This window comes from Dunckerocampus dactyliophorus, chromosome 1, assembly GCF_027744805.1.
Source record: "Dunckerocampus dactyliophorus isolate RoL2022-P2 chromosome 1, RoL_Ddac_1.1, whole genome shotgun sequence".
NCBI classification, from domain to species: Eukaryota; Metazoa; Chordata; class Actinopteri; order Syngnathiformes; family Syngnathidae; genus Dunckerocampus; species Dunckerocampus dactyliophorus.
The window spans coordinates 2,927,501-2,946,604 of NC_072819.1; the positions used below are offsets into that span (position 1 = coordinate 2,927,501).

A 19,104-nucleotide genomic window follows, 5' to 3' on the forward strand; every position below is an offset into this window, starting at 1 on the left:
CAGTGTCACCAGGTGTGCCCGCCTTCCACGGCTGCATCCGACGTGTGACTGTCAACGGCCGCCCTGCCCCCTTGGACAAAGCGCTGTCCGTGCACGGCGCGGTGGGGATCCACGGTTGCCCCGGCGCGTAGACGCCAACACGCACGCACACTTAGCATGACTTTCCAGAGCAAATGAATGGTGGCGGGTGTTACGTTTGTGTAGCTAATTTAAAATATAACTATTAATATTTATTTTCTATTTCACGTCTACAGGGAGCTGGGGGGGGGGGGGGGGGGGGGGTGCGTGTACACAATATTACAGCATAGTTATACCTGCACTGCCTTATGTGGACGTGTATGATGTAACACATACCTTGTTAACTAATCTATTCACTTGTTGTTGTTCAGGTACTTCAATAAAATAAAGGTTTTTGTAAACACAGTTCCACTTTTTATTAAGTCCAAAATGGGTAAGAAAAGATGACTATACAGGTTTGGCATTGATTGGCAGGTCTTGTTTGACAAGGAGGTCTAGTCCAGACTCATGTCTTCATCCTCGTCCTTGGACGCTCCTTTGGACGCCTGCATGGCTCGAGCGAACGCCTCCACGTCTGTGGCGCAGTAAGACACATGACCACATGAGCATTGTTGCTCTTACTGAGCTTGTGTGTGTGCGTCACCTCCTCTGTTGGCGGCGTCCACGGCGTCTGCAGGCAGCCCGAACTGGTTCATGAGCGGGCCGAGCTGACCTGAGGCCAGTGCGCTGCTGAACATGCTCATGTGCTGTGGGCGGAGACAAAGACGTTTTTTAGTGAGGCCAGATGCGGATGACATCGGCGGCGTTGGCGCACCTGCTGGAACTGGGGCGAGCTGAGCGTGTTGTGGATCTCCTCGCTGCTCTGAGCCAAATTCTCACCGCTGGGCAGAAAGGGGAGGAGCCTCCGTTGCACCTCGGCGTTTGCCAGGATGGGCGCCATCATGTCTGGGGTGCACACGCTTGCCAGGTCCACTGAGGGAGAAAAGAGGGACTTCACAACTCATCTTCATCACAATGAGGACATTTTCGCTCACCTGCTGATCCTGGGGCGGCGGCCGCCGCGGGGACATTCATGGTGGCCAGGATGCTCTGGAGGTCGCTGAGCTGAATGGGCGGGCTTCCGACAGAGGCGGGGACCAGTGGCGTCTGAGCTGAAGCTGGGTCAGAGTGGGCGGGGGGGGGGTCAGAGGGCGAGGGACGCCACCAGGCGACAAACGGGTACGTCGTGCTTACCTGGCGTGGAAGGAGCAACGCTGGCGGGCGAGGAGGCCGTGGCGGCGGGAGTCACCGGGGTGGTGGGGGCGGCGTGGGACGAGCTCAGTCTGGGGGCGGAGCCTGATGACGGTGTGGCGGCCGCAGACTGACTGCGAGAACTTTGAAATGGAACAAGATTCAAAGTATGAAAATAAACCGTCTATTGATAATAACTTTAGATAATAAATTTAGTGGGTTAGCGAAGCTAGCGCTCCTTTAAGCAGCTGTATCACCATGGTAACTCGGGCTAAACCCACCACCTGGTCCCGACCAGGTAATGTCCAGGCATTCAGCTAAACAGCAGCTCTGAAAGTGCCACTTTTTTCACTTTTTGAGCCGAGCACCAGGAATAAAATAGGAACAATGAGGCCAATGTTAGCAGACGTGTGTGTCACTGCAGTCCTTCTTATATTACAGCGTTTGCTGGAGGAGCAGCGCTCTGAGGCATCATTCAACAGAAAGAAAACACTTCTTTACTATAAACAAGAACAAAATTGTCCCAAATTAAACAGGTCGCCACAAAACTTCACTCAATACATTTATTCTTATTCTATTTGGAATTTTCTTATCTCCCCTATCTTGCCTTGTTTTATTTTGAAATGATTCACTTTGTAATGTACGACGGACTGTTAGGGCCACATTGAAAACACAAAAAACTAATCTGAGGTTACGAGAAAAGTCGTAAATTTACGAGAGAAAAAAAAACTCTTAATGACTACCTTGGACCAAGGCCAAAGGTCACACAAGTCCCCCCTTTTCATAGCCGTGTCAGGCAAAGTCTAGAACACAAAATTACCAGTTTTTTCTTGTCAATTTACAACTTTATTCTCAAAATCTCAGACTGTTGTAATTGTCGGTCATAACATGCTGCCTGAGACAGCTACGAAAAAGGGAGCCTTACGCCTTGGGCGTGTGGAGGGGGCGGGGCAAGGAAGGCAGTTGTGAGAAGGGCTACTAGCCACGTGCTAATGCTAATGCTAATGCTTTGTGCTCAACTGCTCCGTTTTGCTGCCTTGTTAGGAATAAAAGCTTGCCTGAAGCAGGAGGCCTTTTCTACATTTACAAGAAGTCTTGTGAATTTCCTACTTTTTTTCTCGTAAATTAACGACTTTTTGTAAATTTTTCTTTCTTGCACATTTTTTTCCTGTTTTTTTCATACATTGATTACTTTCACATAAATTTACAACTTCTTTCTTGTACATTTATTACTTTTTTCTCGTGGATTTATGACTTCACGCAATTTTATAAATTTTTTTACTCATTAATTTACCGTTTTTTTCTCATATTTTTTCTTGTGAATTTTTCTTACTCGTAAATTTTTTTCTCGTAAATTTATGACTTTTTCTTGTAAATGTAAAACTTTTTTTCCTCGTACACTTACAACTTTTCCCTCATAAATTTATGACTTTTTTTCCTGTCATTTTTTTCTCGTAACATATTTTTTCCTTTCATAAATTTACAATTTTTTCTCGTAGATTTATGACTTGTCAACATTTTTTTCTAGTAAATGTATGCCTTTTCCTGTTGATTTATGATTTTTCACGTTCATTTACAACTTTTTTCTTGTATATTTAGGACTTTTCCCATAAATGTACTGACTTTGATGACTTTTCACGATAAATTTTTTCTTGGGAATTTTTCCAAGAAAGTTTATAACTTTTTTCTCGTACATTTAAAACATTTTTTCTCCAAAATTTACGACTTTTTCTTTTATTTTTTTGGTAATTTTTTTCTCTCGACTTTTTTTCCAGTCATTTTTTTCCATAACCTTTTTTCTTTCTGAAATGATCTTTTTCTCGTAAATGTAGTACTTTTTTTCATTGATTTATGACTTTTAATGTAACTTTGTAACTTTTTTCTTACATTTAGAACTTTTTTCTCGTGAATTTATTACTTTTTCTTGTCCTTTTTAAAAGGACAAGAAAAAAAATTAGGAATTGTTTTCTTGTAAATTACAATTTTTTTTCTTGTAAATTTTGAACCTTTTTTTTCGTTGATTTACAACTTTTTTCTTTTCTTTTTTGTTAATTTTTCTCTCGTACTTTTACGACTATTTTTCTAGTAAATTTACAACTTTTTTCTTTGCATTTTTTTCTCTTAAGTTTTTTCCTTTGGTAAATTTACAACTTTCTGGTAGATTTATGACTTTTCACATAAATTGACAAAATTTTTCAAGGAAATTTATGACTTTTTTTCTTGGAAATTTATTTCCTCGTACAATTATGTGACTTTTCCTAGTAAATTTATAACTTTTTTTCTCGTACATTTAAAACTTTTTTTCGTGTAAATTTTCAACTTTTTTCTCGTACATTTACGACTTTTTTAGTCATGAATTTACTACTTTTTTCTTGTCTTTTTTTTCCTCATAACCTTTTTTCTTTCTTTTCACAGATTTATGACTTTTTGTGTGAATTTACAACATTTTTCTCGTAAATTTATGTCATTTTTCTTGTGTATTTTCTTCATAAATTTACAACTCTTTTCTAGCAAATGTAGGACTTCCTCACACATTTGACTTTTCACGTAAATGTACACTTTTTTTCATAAATTTGCAACTTTTTTGCTTGTAAATTTGACTTTTTGTCATTGATTTATGACTTTTAACGTAAATGTATAACTTTTCTAGTAAATTTATGGCTTTTTCTCTTTTAAATTGACATTTTTCCCCACATCAAGCCCTGGTCCACCGTTGTGTTTTTTACTAAAAACTGCCCGCTTAAGTGGACGTCAAGATAAAACGTAAAGTTCCCAAGTGCAGATTGACTTCTATAAACTGTGCGTAGCTTCACAAATTCAAATGGTGACCCCGACGTGATTAAAACCCGGGCCGACCTGGATGAGGAGCTGCTGGCGGTGGGTCCGCCCCCTCCCAGCAGGTTAGCGAGACCCGGTCCTGCCAGAGCACCGAGGCCCCCTGAAACAGAGCAAAGCGTGGACATAAGCGGTTGTGGACGTAAGCGAAACGAGCCATTTCCTGCACATTTCCACGGCAAGTGACTCACCCAGTCCGCTGGTTCCGATCAGCTGCATCAGCTGGTTGTGGCTCATGTTTCCCAGCAGGTTTTGGAGGCCCCCTTCGCCCCCCAGCGCAGAGAGCTCGTGGCCCCCGCTGCCTGGCACGCCAGGGATGGGGGGGTTGTTGAGGTACTCGTTGACCTTCCGGCAGTACTCGTCGTCCTTGTCCGACTTGGGCTCCTGACGGCAACCACGAGGGTCGGTCAGCCTTCCGTTCTTACAAGACGAGGGTCGTCGCGGTCACGTTCTTACCTGCATCCAGAAGAAGAGTCTCTTGGTCTCCGTCTTGAACTTGAGCACAAAGACCCGTCCGGTGGTGCACTGGTTGACCCTCTTGAACTCGCAGTCATCAGGGAAGATGATCAGGTCCTGCATTAATGAACACAGCTTCGTGACGCTGCATGAATCTCGCAACCAGCCCACCGCTGACAAAGAAGACGTTCCAACAACAACAACAACAAAAGAAAGTGTGACTGTTCAGTTACTGACATCATCCACATTCCCGGTGGTCCTGTCCTTCCAGCAAAAGTGGATGAGGGAGTCGTCTGTCTGCTGGATGTACACGGTGCCTTTACGCTTGTCCGCCGTCACTGTCTTCCCCTTCAGGGTCATCTTGCCGGCGTGGAACTCCACCAGGTACTTGCTGGAGCTTCCTCTGGATCCACTCACCAGGCTGGGGAAAAGAGCTCCAGACGACATCCTTTTATTCAGACGTGGCGTTATTGATTCAGCAGCCTGGAGTGAGGATAAAGACAATACAAAGTTAATTACAAGCACTTTTCATATGACAGGCAAGTGTCTAAACTTGGGCTGACAATCCACGAAGTTACACTACATGAGTTAATGACAAAGAAACCACGTAAGGCAGAGCACTGTTGGCTCATTAAAGTCACCATCAAACAACTTAATGTCTTTACGTCGTCACACTGACTGTGCTCGTTCTTTTACAAAGCTAGCAGCTAGCTTGCTGCCAGAGGAGCTAGCATGCTAACGTTAGCCGATTACGTGGCTAAAGCGACGCTCCGCCACTTTAACAAAAAAAAAACTTTTGATTTGTTAAGAAGAACAATTTACTAAAAGTAGGAAGTGGTGGTACAGACAGTTTGTCTTTAAACAGAATAGTATGGTTACCAGGAGCTCTGTAGGCAGAAATGTAGGATGCGTGCTATGTAGGTTGTGTACTACTTAGGGTGAGCTCTCTCGACCACGCAGTGCATTGTGGGTACACCCGGAAGTGAAGCAACAATAATAATGACAAAAAAATCGTGTGCACACTGTCCGCTCATACAAACTCATGATTCCACTGCACTCTTGTTATATTTAATACTATAACATGCTTGTCTACCCTCATATCATACCCTGTCTCTGAACTAAATTTCACTTTAATTATATTTTTGTATAATTTGTATACCATAGTTTTAGGCACATATTTTATATACCTTATAATATGTAAGTAAACAAACACTTCAAATAAAAAAAGTAACATGTCTGGAGCGCGCCTGAGCCGCGCGCGCTCACGTCGAGAGTGAGTGACAGCTGGTCGCGGGCGCGCTGCCGGTGTCAACGACGGAAACCGCTTTTGGAGCAGGAAGCCTCGGCCACTGGGATGAGGAGAGAGTTCTGAATATCCGCTTGGAGCAGGACGGTGGGGAAAAGGAGCCAAGACATACTCGCAAGGGAGAATAAACAGGTGAGTGTTTCCTGCTTGGCGGCGTTAGCGTGTATGCTAACACGGATGGCTGCCCTTGGATTAGTGAGCTCGCTAAACGCTAACAGCTTCAACATGGTTGTCTTCATGGAGAGATTATCTGCGCTAACGCCACTCTGTAGTCTTGTTCTCTAGACGTTCGCGTCGATGAGATCCATCAAATATGATCAATGTGCTCGTGCCCTAGCCGCATTAGATACAGCATACACACTCCAGATGAAAGATCAATACGGATTCGTCTGCTGTGATGGTGCAAGGTGATATCAGAGCGATTTAGAAACATTGAATAGCACGATCGATGCATAGTTTTAAAAATATGCCTTCCAAGTGGATCGCTAGCATGCGATTCTATTCTTAGTTTAATCTGAAATAGCTGCTGATGTGTGCGTGTTGATCACTAATCAGCCTGCTAACCTCCTTAAATCACTCATACATTAACATTGCTAGCCCCCTTAAAATCACTCAGACGCTCGCAGCGACCTTTGCTAGCTCGCAATCGTAACTTTTATTACGTTCCAAGCCGTGTATTTATGGTTTATCGGCTGTTATGGACACAGTTTTATCACATCACGTCCTACTTTTGATTTGGAACCCCCGCCCCCAAAGGAAGTAACGGAAATGATCTGTTCCAGGGTCAAACTGTGGCCATCGGGAAACCTCGAGTCACATTTGATCATTCTCAAGTGTCACACAAGCGTAAAAAGAAGTGAAGCGGTGGTCGTGCATGGTTTACCTTTGGGTTGTCTGAAGCTGTGGTGGTGGGCTGCATGGGGCCGCTGGTCGTATTTATTTATCTACTTATTTATTTCACGTTTTTCAACAACCGGCAGAAGGTGAACCCGGAACATTACAAAATGGTTAATTTAATGGCAAACTAAATGACCTATTTAGTCCAGTAGTAGGGGAGACTGGGGACAGTTGCAACACTTTTTACATTACTCTCAATTACTCAGAAATTATTCAGACTAGGCACACCAAATCTTTCCATAGTAAAGCCTCATCTGTCTGCTAAATAGCCACACCATTTCAAGATGGCTACATATAACATATCAATCACAATATTTATTTGAATAAATAAAATTCAGACATTGCAACTGACCCCAAACCTAGGGACAGTTGCATCATATCAAAAAACATTACATTTCACCAAAATGGTATGCTTTTTGTTTAAATAACCACAGTATACAATATTAAAGTATTTAATAAGTTTAGTTTTGTGTAAAACATAGGCCTACTTTGAGTCAATGTGCAAATGTTACGGACGCTATAAAAACTCAATATTTCAGTTTGGGACAAAAAGAATAGAATCATTTGGAGTGCAAAAAACATTTATTAAACATGTGAACAAACAGTTTTAGTGAACAAAATTCACATTGTTTGAAAACTCCAGTGAATATAAAGTTTGATTTTTAAGTTTTGTTAAAGGCACACAAATGCTTAAAAAATAAAACTGCAACACTCGCGTCTTCCCCAACAAATCTGCTGTCTTGTGAACTACGTATTCCAGCAGCTTCTGAACTATTCTAGCTGACATCTTCTTCCTCTTCAGAGTCTGATTCTTCTCTCTTCTTGTTTTTGGTTTTCTTTACACTTTTCTTTGTGGTTTGATGTTCTTGTATTTTTTTTGCCTTCCTCTGTTCAGATTTGTAATTATTTTGTTTATCATTAGCATTAATTTCTTATTATGATTCCCTATTCTGCCCATCACGAGCAGTAAAATATAGTAATTGAGCCTAGTGTGGTCTATTTTGATATTAGCATGGGGACAGTTGCAACAGTTGCAACCGTCCCCATAGTAGCAGTCAGGACAAAACACCACGTGCCAACTAGCCACAGTGACATTGACAAATGTAAGCAATGTTGCTGAATAGTCAACAAAACAGTGATTCAAACCAGTTGGGTTTGGAGTAATTCATACAAAATATTTGGATAGTATGACAAAAATACAGCTACTTTCATACCTCCAAAACAACTTTGTCTTGATAGAAGCTGGACCAGATGCGCAATATGGCCGCTTTCTTCTTGGCGAGTAGAGGGTGTAACTGAGCATGTGCAGTGTGAGTGTCATCACTCGAGCATGTTACTGATTAGACAAATCAGGCTTGTTGCAACCGTCCCCTGTTGCAACTGTCCCCAGTCTCCCCTACTATATGACTAATACAAAAGTACAAGATTTTGTACTACTTCACACAAACCTACATTTAATGTGATGCCTGTTTTAGAGAATACATGGGAAATGAATTGTTCAATACTATATTTTTTAGTTCAAAATAACACAATTAACAAAATTAAATAAACTATGGCAATATTTTTGTGATGGAAATGTGTGGTGTATAAATTGAGAGTCCAGGGTTATGGTAGCACAGGCGTATCCGACTTGCAGCACTTTTTACTTTCTACTTTGACAAAACGAGAGGAGAGGTGAGCTATTTGTGTTTTATGTGACTGCCGACATTTAAATTGTACTTTATTTACAAAGCACATCTCCACTCTGTGCTCATTTGTCATTAAATACGAGCGTCATGTTTGAATAGAACACTTATATAAAAAAAAATACTAAGAGGTGAAGCAAATATTCTTTGGTGAACTACTCAACATCAGCTGGTGAGCTACTGCTACCATACGAGCTACCTGTTGGAGACCCCTGTGATAGCATGACTGTCTAAAGCTGGACACGCGACGTGTTTACAGTATGTTGAACAACTAGTGTTTTGAAGACAAGACATAAGTATTATAATGATAACAAGAGTGCGAGATTGTTCAGTGGCACTTTAAAAAAGTAAGTTAGCATGCACGTGATAGCCACTTGTAGCTCGCTCGTGGGACAAAAACGATCTGGCTAGCTGCCACCAGCGAGGGAGTGAGAGCCAGGCAAAATGTGTAAACAAACATGCCTGAAAGTGGAATGAGATTGAAACGTGAGCGATCACACACGCTGGCATCGATAGGCTTAGCATGTGACAAGCTGTTGTCAGTTGACTACACATCTTACACACTATTTTTCATTCTCTCCATGATAAGAAACAAAGTGAACGTCTATCTGTTCACACATGCGCCAGTGCATGTTCATCAAAATAAAGCGCAGTGAAACATTTTTATAGGCCTGTTACGATGAACACTTTTTGCTGGTCAATAATTGTGCTACAATTTATCGTCAATAATCGATATTATCGTCAACATTTCTTGAGACAATTTTTCAATTGTTGTTGTAAATTGAGAGGTGTAATTCACATTTGAACCACTAGATGGTACTCAAGTATAGTGTACCTGTTTGAGCCGCATTAGCTTGACACAGAAGTTGCCTCTATGTATGTTGTTTAAAATTGATGCCATTTAACCGTAGTAAATGGTTGCATTTCTTTTGCAATGCAGCTAGCTACACTGTCTGTGAGCGCGCACCGTTTTGCACTGTTTTGTTTATATTTACATTTCCGTCCAAACGCCTCAGTAAGCGTTGACTGTGGGGACGAAGGCTCTGCTACACCGCCAGCTGTATTTTTTTTTCCCCCAGTTGAGAAAAGTGTCCGTGTCAGCCGTCTGTGTTCATGCGCTCACCGTGTTCATTCTGTTTAAAACCAAAATGTTCCCACACGGGAGCTGTCGGCTGTGGCATTCGCCTCAGAAACCTTCGCTTCTGCGCGCCTTCATTCATGTGGCTAACTGCTAAGGCTCTGCATCCACTCACTGGGAGCCCCGCCTCCTCAAAGAGGCTGAATGAGAGGAGGGCTCACTCTCTCCGTTCATTCCAGTATAGAACCAATGCGCGCAGACAGATGCAGAGTGAACCCTCTTGTCATCCAGCCTGTGTGGTACAGAGAGACCAGCAGATGAATGCATGCACATGTCAGTTTATCCAGGGCGTCATAATTATCGACCTGGGGTTTTGATTATCGTGACAGGCCTACATTTTTATCCGTCCATTTTCTCCTGACTGTGTGGCCAACATGCTAACCACTCGGCCACCGTGCGGCCCATCCTACATTTTTATGGTATTTTCAATTGTTTTCCAACTAATTGTGGTCAATATGTGTGTAAATAATAAGCTACTGTATATATGTATCCATGCAGCATGTAGAGCCGTTCATTCAGTATATTAACATTGTTTTCAAGTGGGAAAAAAAAACATTTTTAAGGCGTGGCGGCTTTTCTTTTGCAGTGGCGGTGCGCCACGATCAATTACAAGTAGCGGAAACACTGTAGTAGTTGAAAATGGTAACAAGTGCGAATGTGAGTCGACTTACGTACGTAGCTTGCTGCCTGTCTTCTTCTCTTCAACTGCTAATAAACAAATTGGCAACAAGAGCAAAGCTAGAGGAAGTCGCGTGCGAGTTTGAGCTGTTAAGTGACATTTATCATGTCACACTGTCACTCCGGTGATGATGACATTTGTCATCACGACAGCTGATGAGGATCTGTGATGAGGAGACACGTCACACGATAAACCTTTATTAGCATTGTGTGTTTTATTTGATGATGTCCTGCAACTTTCTCAAACGTCCCAAAATGGGTCAGACAATCAACATGCTGACGTTATCACAGTGTATGCTCTCCTACTTGGTTCTGGTCTTTGGACTTGCGTTTGGAGCCTGACGTTGTAAGTTTCATTTCCTCCCAGGTTATTGGTCATACAGAGAAAACCTCACCTCTTGAGAGACGGTCAAACGTTGTCACGGCAACAGCATGCCTCATAAGTTGCCCATTTGACTCTTGAATGTTTTGTGGTCAGGTGACTTGTCATGAGAATGTCACAGTCACATGACCGCAGGTTGCGTGTGCTCACCAGACACTCAGCGGGAGCAGTGGAAGTGGAACACTCCGTGACGCCACTGCAAGATAGTCTGTTCCCGGGTCAAACTGTGGCCATCATAAAACCTTCATTAACAGTATAGGCAATGTTTGAAGTAGTGCCCACTAAAATCCATTTTATTTTTTTTCCAAATACCGTTTCTTCTGTTTACATAACATTTTTCACTTATTTTACCAGCATAGTGTGTGTGCTTTTTGGGTTAGTGGATAAAGTGTCCATTAAATGTAAACATCCGTACATTTATTGATTATGATATTGATTTTGCTGACACAAGTAGACGAGAGCGCTCTTATTTTGAAGGCTGGAAGTGTGTCCTGTGCGTGTTGAGGATCAGGGGTGTGATGAGACACACGAGATTGGGTCTATGTGGACGAGATGAGGCGAGATTTTAACATTACTTTCAAGAAAAGTGTAATGAAAAAATAGATGACAATATATTGCAATCTACTAACTTAATTTCTACTACGCTACGCTCTTCTGCACTCTGTGTGTATGCTAGTGGCCCCGGCTCCACCCCCTTCCTTCCTGTTTGGACGTGAGACGTGAGGAAAACAGCAAAATATTCAAGTTAATTTTCATTGATTGTGTGCTTAATTCATTTATTTATTATTGTCCCAGGCCTAGTGCCCACGTGACAGTTTTTTGTTTACGGTTAAGACGAGCTGGGTGCAAGAATAAATGTGCCTCTCGCTGTGAAACACAACACGGAGAAAATATACTCATCCAGCCTGAGTCGCGCACACACACAGCCGCACTAGCATGCTCTGCTAAACTAAGCTAACCCTGCTAGCTTGCATTTGCGCTCCGTAAGAGGAGAGCAGCCTACGCAGGGAAGCCCACACTTTCCTCTCCCCGGCCACTTCATCCAGCTTCTCCCGGCGGATCCCGAAGCTTTCCCAGGCCATTTGGGAGACTGGGAGACATAGTCTCTCTAACATGTCCTGGGTCTTCCCCGAGGCCTTCTACTGGTCTGACATGCCCTGAACACCTCTCCAGGGATGTGTCCGGGAGGCGTCTTGACCAGATGCCCAAGCAACCTCATCTGGCTCCTCTCAATGCGGAGGAGCAGCGCTTCTACTCTGAGTTTCTCCCGGATGACAGTGCTTCTCACCTTATCTCTAAGGGAGCGCCCAGCCACCCTACGGAGAAAACTCATTTCGGCCGCTTGTACCCGTGATCTTGTCCTTTCGGTCACTACCCAAAGCTCATCAGGTAAGTTGAGAGCTTTGTCTTTGGGCTCAGCTCTCTCTTCACCACAACGGACCGATGCAGAGTCCAGGGCACTCTAGGCTTGTGTGCCCGTGAGTGTATACCGTATGCGTCACGCTGTTACACTTCAATGCCCCTAGATGGCACTAATGTGTGTCTGTTGTATGGAGGAGCTGTCAGTTGTGATGTTGTTGCTAGGGACAAGATGTTGCTTGTGAGGGACTTGCAAAAATAAGATTCTCTAACGGCAACAAAGGAAACAAAAAAAGCTAGGCCTGTCACCATAACAGATTTTACCAGTGGATAATCGTGCTACAAATGATAGTATTTGTCATGAGAGGTGTACTTCACATTTGAACCACTAGATGGTACTCCAGTATGTGAGGCATTAGACACAGAAGGTGCGTGTATGTATGTTTTTGCAATGTACGTACGACGTAAGCGTGTTCAACTGTACTGATTGTGCCTGGGCGGTGAGACTCTTCACGTTACCACTGAACACAGCTAACGTTTTGGTGTGCATAAAGTATTTTTTTTCTACTAATAGTATTAGTATTGTGTTGTGGTCACTTCAGCCATATTGCACTGAGCAGCCAGGACAGAGAGGTGTATTTTTTTAATGCTACCTGAGCTGAGTGTGGTGGGATGGTGATTTGTGCGTGTGTGTTTGTGTGTGAGAGACAGCTGTGTTGACTGTTCCAGCAGGAAACATCAGGTCAAATGACCGCCTATTGACGGCGTGAAGCTGTGCATGAATGACACACACTAAATGACTGGAGTGTCGTGTGTTCATTGGTTTGAATGCTAACACTGTAAAGTTAGGATTGCCATGGAGGTGACAATGTTATCTGCACGTTTCCGCCACATTAGTTGTGTGTGTGTGTGTGTGTGTGTGTGTGTGTGTGTGTGTACGCCTGTGACGATAATCGATAATTCCATTAATCGAACGATAAAAAAACAAACCGGTCCATAACTATGACACGTGCATGTATGCATGTGTGTTTCATCTGCTCGTCTCTCTGTACCACACAGGCTGGATCACAAGAGGGTTCACTCTGCATCTGTCTGCGCACATTGGTTCTATACTGGAATGAACGGAGAGAGTGAGCCCTCATCTCATTCAGCCTCTTTGTGGAGGCAGGGCTACTAGTGAGTGGATACAGAGGGTTAGCAGGTAGCTTTGTGAGGCAGCATATGCTAACATGAATGAAGGCACAGAAGCGAATGCCACAGCCGACAGCCCCAGTGTGGGAATATTTTGGTTTCAAACTGAATGAAGAAGGTGAGCGCATGAATACCCGACGACCGACACGGACAGTTTTCTCAACTGGGGAAAAAAAACTACCAATGGACATGCCTTGGCCCGCGGAGCCTTCGTCCTGACAGTCAACGCTTACTGAGGCGTTTGGTCGGCAAATATAAACAATAAAACAACAGTGCAAAACGGTGCGCGCTCACACACGGTGTCGCTCGCTACATTGCAAAAGAAATGCAACCATTCTATACGGTTATATGCCATACATTTTAAACAACATACTACTTCTATGCCAAGCCAATGTGGCTCACACAGGTATGCTATACTTGGGTACCATCTAGTGGTTCAAATGTGAATTACACCTCTCATGACAATAATGAAAAAAAATGTAAACAATTTTCGATTATTGACGATAATTTGTAGCACAATTATCAACCAGCCAAATGAGTTATTGTGACAGATGTGTGTGTGTGTGTGTGGAGTAGAGGATGAAGGTTTTCAGATGTGGCGGGTGTTGTCATGTTCAGTGAAGCTTCACTAGACAAACGCAAGAAAGGAGGACGTCATGTCATCGAGGAGGAACTCCTGCAGCACACGTTTGCTTAGTCATGGTATTGTTGTCTTTAGCGGATTGGGCCGCCGCACCGTCCGATGGAACTGTCTGTGAATGCAGCTTGTTGCTGCAACTTTTGTCCAGTAGGCGGTGCTATGCATCATAACTCCACTCTGCCAGAGAATGAAGAAGACGTCGTAGGAGGGGTCAGTGTTGCCATCGCTATATTTAGCGAGTAACCACAGCCCTCTAGAACCGGGGTGTCCAAACTTTTTCCACCGAGGGCCGCATTCTGGAAATCAAAGATTGCGGGGCAGGGGGCACTTTATTAGTGTATTTTTTAAATTTGAGCAAATGGCAGATGGCCCCCGGACCGCACTTTGGACACCCCTGCTCTACTCTCCTCTTTAAAAAAAAAAAAAAAAAGGCGACTAAATCATGAAAGCATGTGTTGCTCTTCTCAGCGAGCAGCGGGTGCTGCTGTGAGCTCCTCCCCCCTCTAAAAGCATTCACAGGCGGCTTCGTCTTGCTTGTGACATTACAAAACCCCCCAAAACAAAACAAAGAAAGATTCATTTGTGGTACTAAACATACCCCATGTGGTCAGTCATCAGCTGTGACTACCTGTGGGGGGGTGCTTAATCGTCACACACACCCAGTTAATAATCCTGGTAGTGTGAATCAGTCTTACTGGTTAATCCCGCTCAGGTGGGGGGGGGTTGAATCTCTGTTGTGACTGGTTCATGTGAGTTGTGGCGCTGGGCGGGGTTTGATGACGTCCCAAACAAAGTGTAACAGCTGCCATCTGGCGTCTTTTAGGTTTGTACGCCGTCCCGCACAGCAGACCTTTTGTGATTCAAAGAGTTCACGTTATATGTCAGGGATTTTTAGATATCTTGTCAAATTCTTGGCTGCCTGCATGAGAGCATGTTGAGAAGGTGCAGTTCCACGGTGAATCATAACACGTAGAGATTATTTTGGTCTTAGAGTAAGTCCAGCAGTCTGGACCTCTAAGCCTGCATGACACCTGCTGTCTGACCGGCTTTGTCCACCAGAAAGTCTGAAAGTCCAAACCTTCAATTAAAAGCCACTTCAACCTCTAGTGACCTCCACTTCCTAATTCTCCCCAGTGGTGTAGTTCCACCTTTTATTTGAGGCAGGAAGTGAGCACATCCATACATGTTGAAAGATGAAAAGAAACCACAACTCTCATTAGAGAATGTTCTTTGTTGGCCGGCAGGTGAAAAGTCATGGAGCAGCAGAGGCAGAGAGCTCTCTCCACGTCAGGAGAGTCGCTGTACGTCGTGCTGGGAGTGGACAAGAACGCCACCACAGAGGACATCAAGAAATGTTACAGGTGAGCGCCTCTGCGCAGTAAATCTGGAAGCCACAAGTCTATGTGTGCCACGAGACCTTTTCCGGCAAATCCCATCTGTGTTCAGCGCTCATCAGGTCAGGATGTGTGACGTGGGCGCCCTCTACTGGCGGGATACTCGCGCCCATGTCTGTGCTCAGATGTTATCGAATGGCCACCACCAATGGGGGTGGGTGCGGGGTGTCACTTTGTGCCTCAGCACTCAGGTTAATTACGTGGTTAAAAAAAAGTAAACTACAGCAGTTGAATAATTAGTTAATATTATAGTTAATATTAGTTAATATTATTAGTTAATATTATATTCATTATGTCGCAGAGCAAGAGTCTCAAACATGTTATTTCTGAAAATGTGAAATCAGAAAGAGGGAAGTGTGAGTCAATTTATTATGCATTATATTTGTAAGCGCCTGTCGAGGAACCCGAGGACACTGTGCATGGACCCAAATAATAATAATATGAGATGGTTTAGCCTTGACTGCTACTTGAGTGATGTGGGAGATGACAATTAAGTGTGGTTATTTTTGTCAACACAACATGGAAGAGAGAAAGTCAGAGCCACCCGGTGCACAATTTAGAAAGAAGAAGAGGAGAAACGGGGGCCAAAGATCAAGGTTTAACCTAACGTAGTTACAAAAAATAATTTTTGTAAAGAAAAAGTAGTAGTGTAAATGCGTAAAAAAAAAAAATGTAAATACAAAATTCAAGCCAGTACTGCGTAACATCACTTTTTCCGCAACCTAATTTTCCAAAAATTGCAACTTTATTCGTTGTTTTGTTTTTCACTTTTAATAAATAATGTCTTCTTTCTTTGATATTTTATCTTCACGCTACTAAAATGACATCATTGCTTGTAATATTTTGACGTTCTTCTCCTAAAATTACTACTTTTTCTCTTTAGATTATATCTTTTTTTTCTCTTAATAGTTTGACTTTATTCTTGTAAAATGACTGCTGATTTTTCCAGTTTTGCTTACTTTTTTTTTTTGTTGGTAGTTTTCTTGTTAAATTATATTTTCAGAAAAAACCCACTTTGGTCACCCCTGCACCAGAGGGAGAGCACGCCTATGACAACGTGTGACTAACTCAAACAGACCCAGTACCAGCAGGGGCCTTGCTTGGAAAGGTTGCGTACGCACAAAGCAGGGCCGAAAAGTTGCGCAGCCTGTTTTCCACACCAAGTATGGTACCCATAAAAATACAACCTGACGTGACCATGTGCGCACCGCTACGCCACCTTTGTAGTTGGCACATGCACTTTTTGGAGACATGGCAAAAAGGCCACGCACATTTTATGTGGCGGGGTGAAATCTGCTTCATCGTTCTATTTGATAACCATGATAATGTTATGTGTTCCATTAATATTAGTTCTAACTAACGGCAGGTTGCCAGTGAAATAATTCTAGGGATTAAGTTTACAAATCACGGAGCTAATATGTCCTTAGTGTTCCAATTCTTGCTTTTTTTGGACAATTAAAAAAAGTAAGGACAGTTTTTCGTTGCATATGTCAAGCACGTCATCAATAGCAACATTTATTTATGTGGATGGTGTCAGGGACGTGTGCGTAAACTTAACTCTTTCCTTTTGTTGTGCTTTGAAACAACACACAACATTAGTTCCCCATAAAACAATTATAATACAACTAGTATTTGGATGGCATCGTATTTTTAAAATACCCGTCTGGGACATTTGGACAGCAGGTGAAGCACACATTGCGTGAATTTGTGCGTACTCCACTTTTTGTAGGCCTGAATATTCTTGTCCGGACGCACATTTTGTGTTTCGGCTTTCACAGACTTTTAGTCAGATTTCCACGCGCAGTTTTCTAAGTGAGGCCCCTGGTCCGTCGTCTTCTCATACTAGAGCCTCACACGACAGATTCCTCCTATTTCCAGGAAACTGGCGTTAAAGTTTCACCCAGATAAGAATCCCGACAATCCGGAGGCTGCGGAGAAGTTCAAGGAGATCAACAATGCTCACTCCATCCTGAGCGACGGCACCAAGAAGAACATCTACGACAAGTACGGTTCTCTGGGTCTCTACGTGGCCGAGCAGTTTGGAGAGGAGAACGTCAACACCTACTTTGTTCTGTCCAGCTGGTGGGCCAAGGTAGCGTCTTCTTGATCCTTTCTTCTCCGCTCCATCTGCTTTGTTCACTGCGGTGTTAGTAATCATGACATGTGTGTGGTTTGTGCCCCCCTCAGGCCTTGTTTGTCTTCTGCTGCTTGTCCACTGGTTGTTACTTCTGCTGCTGCCTGTGCTGCTGCTGCAACTGCTGCTGTGGCAAATGTAAACCTCGGCCCCCCATGGACCAGGAGCCCGAGTTCTACGTGTCCCCCGAGGACCTGGAGGCCCAGATGACGGCCGACGAAAGAGGTGAGGAGGAGCCAGGAGTTGGCGATAGACGTAGAAACTGAGAATGCAGGGTTTTCCCGACCATCATACAGTCGTCCCTCGCAACATCGTGGTTCGATTATCGCTTCCTCACGATATCGCATTGTTTCATAAGTTAATTCATAAATGATGGCTGTTTTGTGATAAATTATGGTCTATTATTAGTCAAAACATTGAAATACGAGTGACATGTGCTGCAGTAACGACACAGAACATCAGCTTACATACATTACCTTAACACTGCAAGTTATCCTCCCATTCTGTGTGGAAGTGGTAAGTTTTTGGCTTATTCATCTCAGAAGAAATAAATTCAAGGCTAACTGATTAGCTTGCTAGCTTTCTAGCTTGTTAGCTCATTAGCTCCATAGCTTGCTAGCTTGCATCCATCTTGAGTCCCTGCAACATAAGAGTTGCAATGTGGTGTAAACAATGAATAATAGGAGTGTAAAGGTGACCATAGGGGTGTTATTTCATGTCTCCAGGGCTCTAATAATGTTCAAAAACGTATTTAGAAAGTCATAAACAGGTTTTCTATGCTGTAACTTTGTAAATATTTCATTTCTTAACATTTAATCCTGCCTAAATTCATTTAACGCAGTCGGGTCTGGAACCAATTAACCGCTATAAGCAAGGGACGACTCTATTAGTCCCCCCAAGAAGGTCAAGTTAATTTCATGTCAGTTTTGTTTTTGATATAACAAACCTTATCACTTTCAGACGATTTTGACTTTGCAGATTATTTTGGAACCTTTTTCTGGCTTTCGGCGATGAAAGTTTGTGAAACACAACTGTGAAGTAGCGATTTCTATACGGCCACCTGTCATGCGTGCGTGTGCGAGCACGCTGCGGACGTGCATGTGTGCGCAAATGGAATCGTACAGGGTGATGACATTGCAGCGTGCACGGGTGCTGTAAAGCGAGAGGAAGCCCCGCAGGCGCGCATACTGGAAGCTTCTTCAACACATGTTGTTGTCTCCTCCAGATGGCATCAATGACCCCATCGTGGTGCAGCCGTCCTACGCCACAGAAACCACACAGCTCACTGCCGACGCCCACCACAGCTACAGAACGGACGCATACTAGACACACACACACACACACACACACACACACACACACACACACACACACACACTGCTGAGCTGGTGTGAAGTCACAGGGGAGGGGGGAATTCTGTCCAGCTTGACCAGAGGAGAGAGGCGGGGCCACTCTGGACTCAGCACCTGCCAGTCATAGCACAAGACGCAACAGCACACACACACACACACACACACACACACACACACACACACACAGCAATCTCATCATGAAGAATTGTATCATTGAGTTCACCTCAAACACATTTTATTCATTGAGTTCACTTTTAAAAGTGTTTTTTGTTTGTTTTTGTTTTCTTTTGTTTTGTTTTTTGTATGTGTGTGTCCCAGTCCTTCACGCCCCCCCCCCATGTGACATCATCACATGACCAGTGGAGTGTTGTTTGTCCTCCACAAGCTTCTGCCTCCACGTTCCTCCATC

At 43.4% G+C, this 19,104-nt stretch overlaps 3 protein-coding genes across 6 annotated transcripts in view; 2 read left to right on the forward strand and 1 right to left on the reverse strand.

Annotated features, from left to right (window-relative positions):
- Nucleotides 1-262, forward strand: part of lama5 (laminin, alpha 5) — a 66,439-nt gene extending 66,177 nt beyond the window's left edge. For all 4 annotated transcript variants that reach the window (XM_054767943.1, XM_054767953.1, XM_054767969.1 and 1 more), the window contains one exon: nt 1-262. This exon is cut by the window's left edge and continues 9 nt beyond it. In XM_054767943.1, the coding sequence (XP_054623918.1) occupies nt 1-131 (131 nt within the window). In that variant the 3' untranslated portion in view covers nt 132-262.
- A 72-nt stretch (nt 263-334) lies between these two features.
- Nucleotides 335-5,516, reverse strand: adrm1 (ADRM1 26S proteasome ubiquitin receptor). Its single transcript, XM_054768012.1, has 10 exons — nt 5,419-5,516; nt 4,777-5,022; nt 4,540-4,656; nt 4,275-4,467; nt 4,105-4,186; nt 1,252-1,391; nt 1,053-1,175; nt 833-990; nt 662-764; nt 335-592 (listed from the first exon to the last, which is right to left on the reverse strand). Exons 2-10 carry the CDS (start codon nt 4,984-4,986, stop codon nt 513-515), a joined length of 1,206 nt encoding a protein of 401 aa, XP_054623987.1. The 5' UTR covers nt 4,987-5,022; nt 5,419-5,516; the 3' UTR covers nt 335-512.
- Nucleotides 5,517-5,794: 278 nt separating this feature from the next.
- On the forward strand, nt 5,795-18,890 carry dnajc5ab (DnaJ (Hsp40) homolog, subfamily C, member 5ab). The gene is made up of 5 exons (XM_054788100.1): nt 5,795-5,977; nt 15,060-15,176; nt 17,088-17,301; nt 17,397-17,568; nt 18,569-18,890. Exons 2-5 carry the CDS (start codon nt 15,070-15,072, stop codon nt 18,667-18,669), a joined length of 594 nt encoding a protein of 197 aa, XP_054644075.1. The 5' UTR covers nt 5,795-5,977; nt 15,060-15,069; the 3' UTR covers nt 18,670-18,890.
- Nucleotides 18,891-19,104: the final 214 nt, after the last annotated feature.

Coding starts and splice junctions, on each gene's coding strand:
- adrm1 (XM_054768012.1), bottom strand. CDS start 4,986: ATGTCGTCTGGAGCTCTTTTCCCCAGCCTGGTGAGTGGATCCAGAGGA. Junction 4,468..4,539: donor GACTCTTCTTCTGGATGCAG/GTAAGAACGTGA, acceptor GGTTGCCGTCAG/GAGCCCAAGTCGGACAAGGA. Junction 991..1,052: donor CGCCGCCCCAGGATCAGCAG/GTGAGCGAAAAT, acceptor TTTCTCCCTCAG/TGGACCTGGCAAGCGTGTGC.
- dnajc5ab (XM_054788100.1), top strand. CDS start 15,070: ATGGAGCAGCAGAGGCAGAGAGCTCTCTCCACGTCAGGAGAGTCGCTG. Junction 17,302..17,396: donor TGTCCAGCTGGTGGGCCAAG/GTAGCGTCTTCT, acceptor TGCCCCCCTCAG/GCCTTGTTTGTCTTCTGCTG. Junction 17,569..18,568: donor GATGACGGCCGACGAAAGAG/GTGAGGAGGAGC, acceptor TGTCTCCTCCAG/ATGGCATCAATGACCCCATC.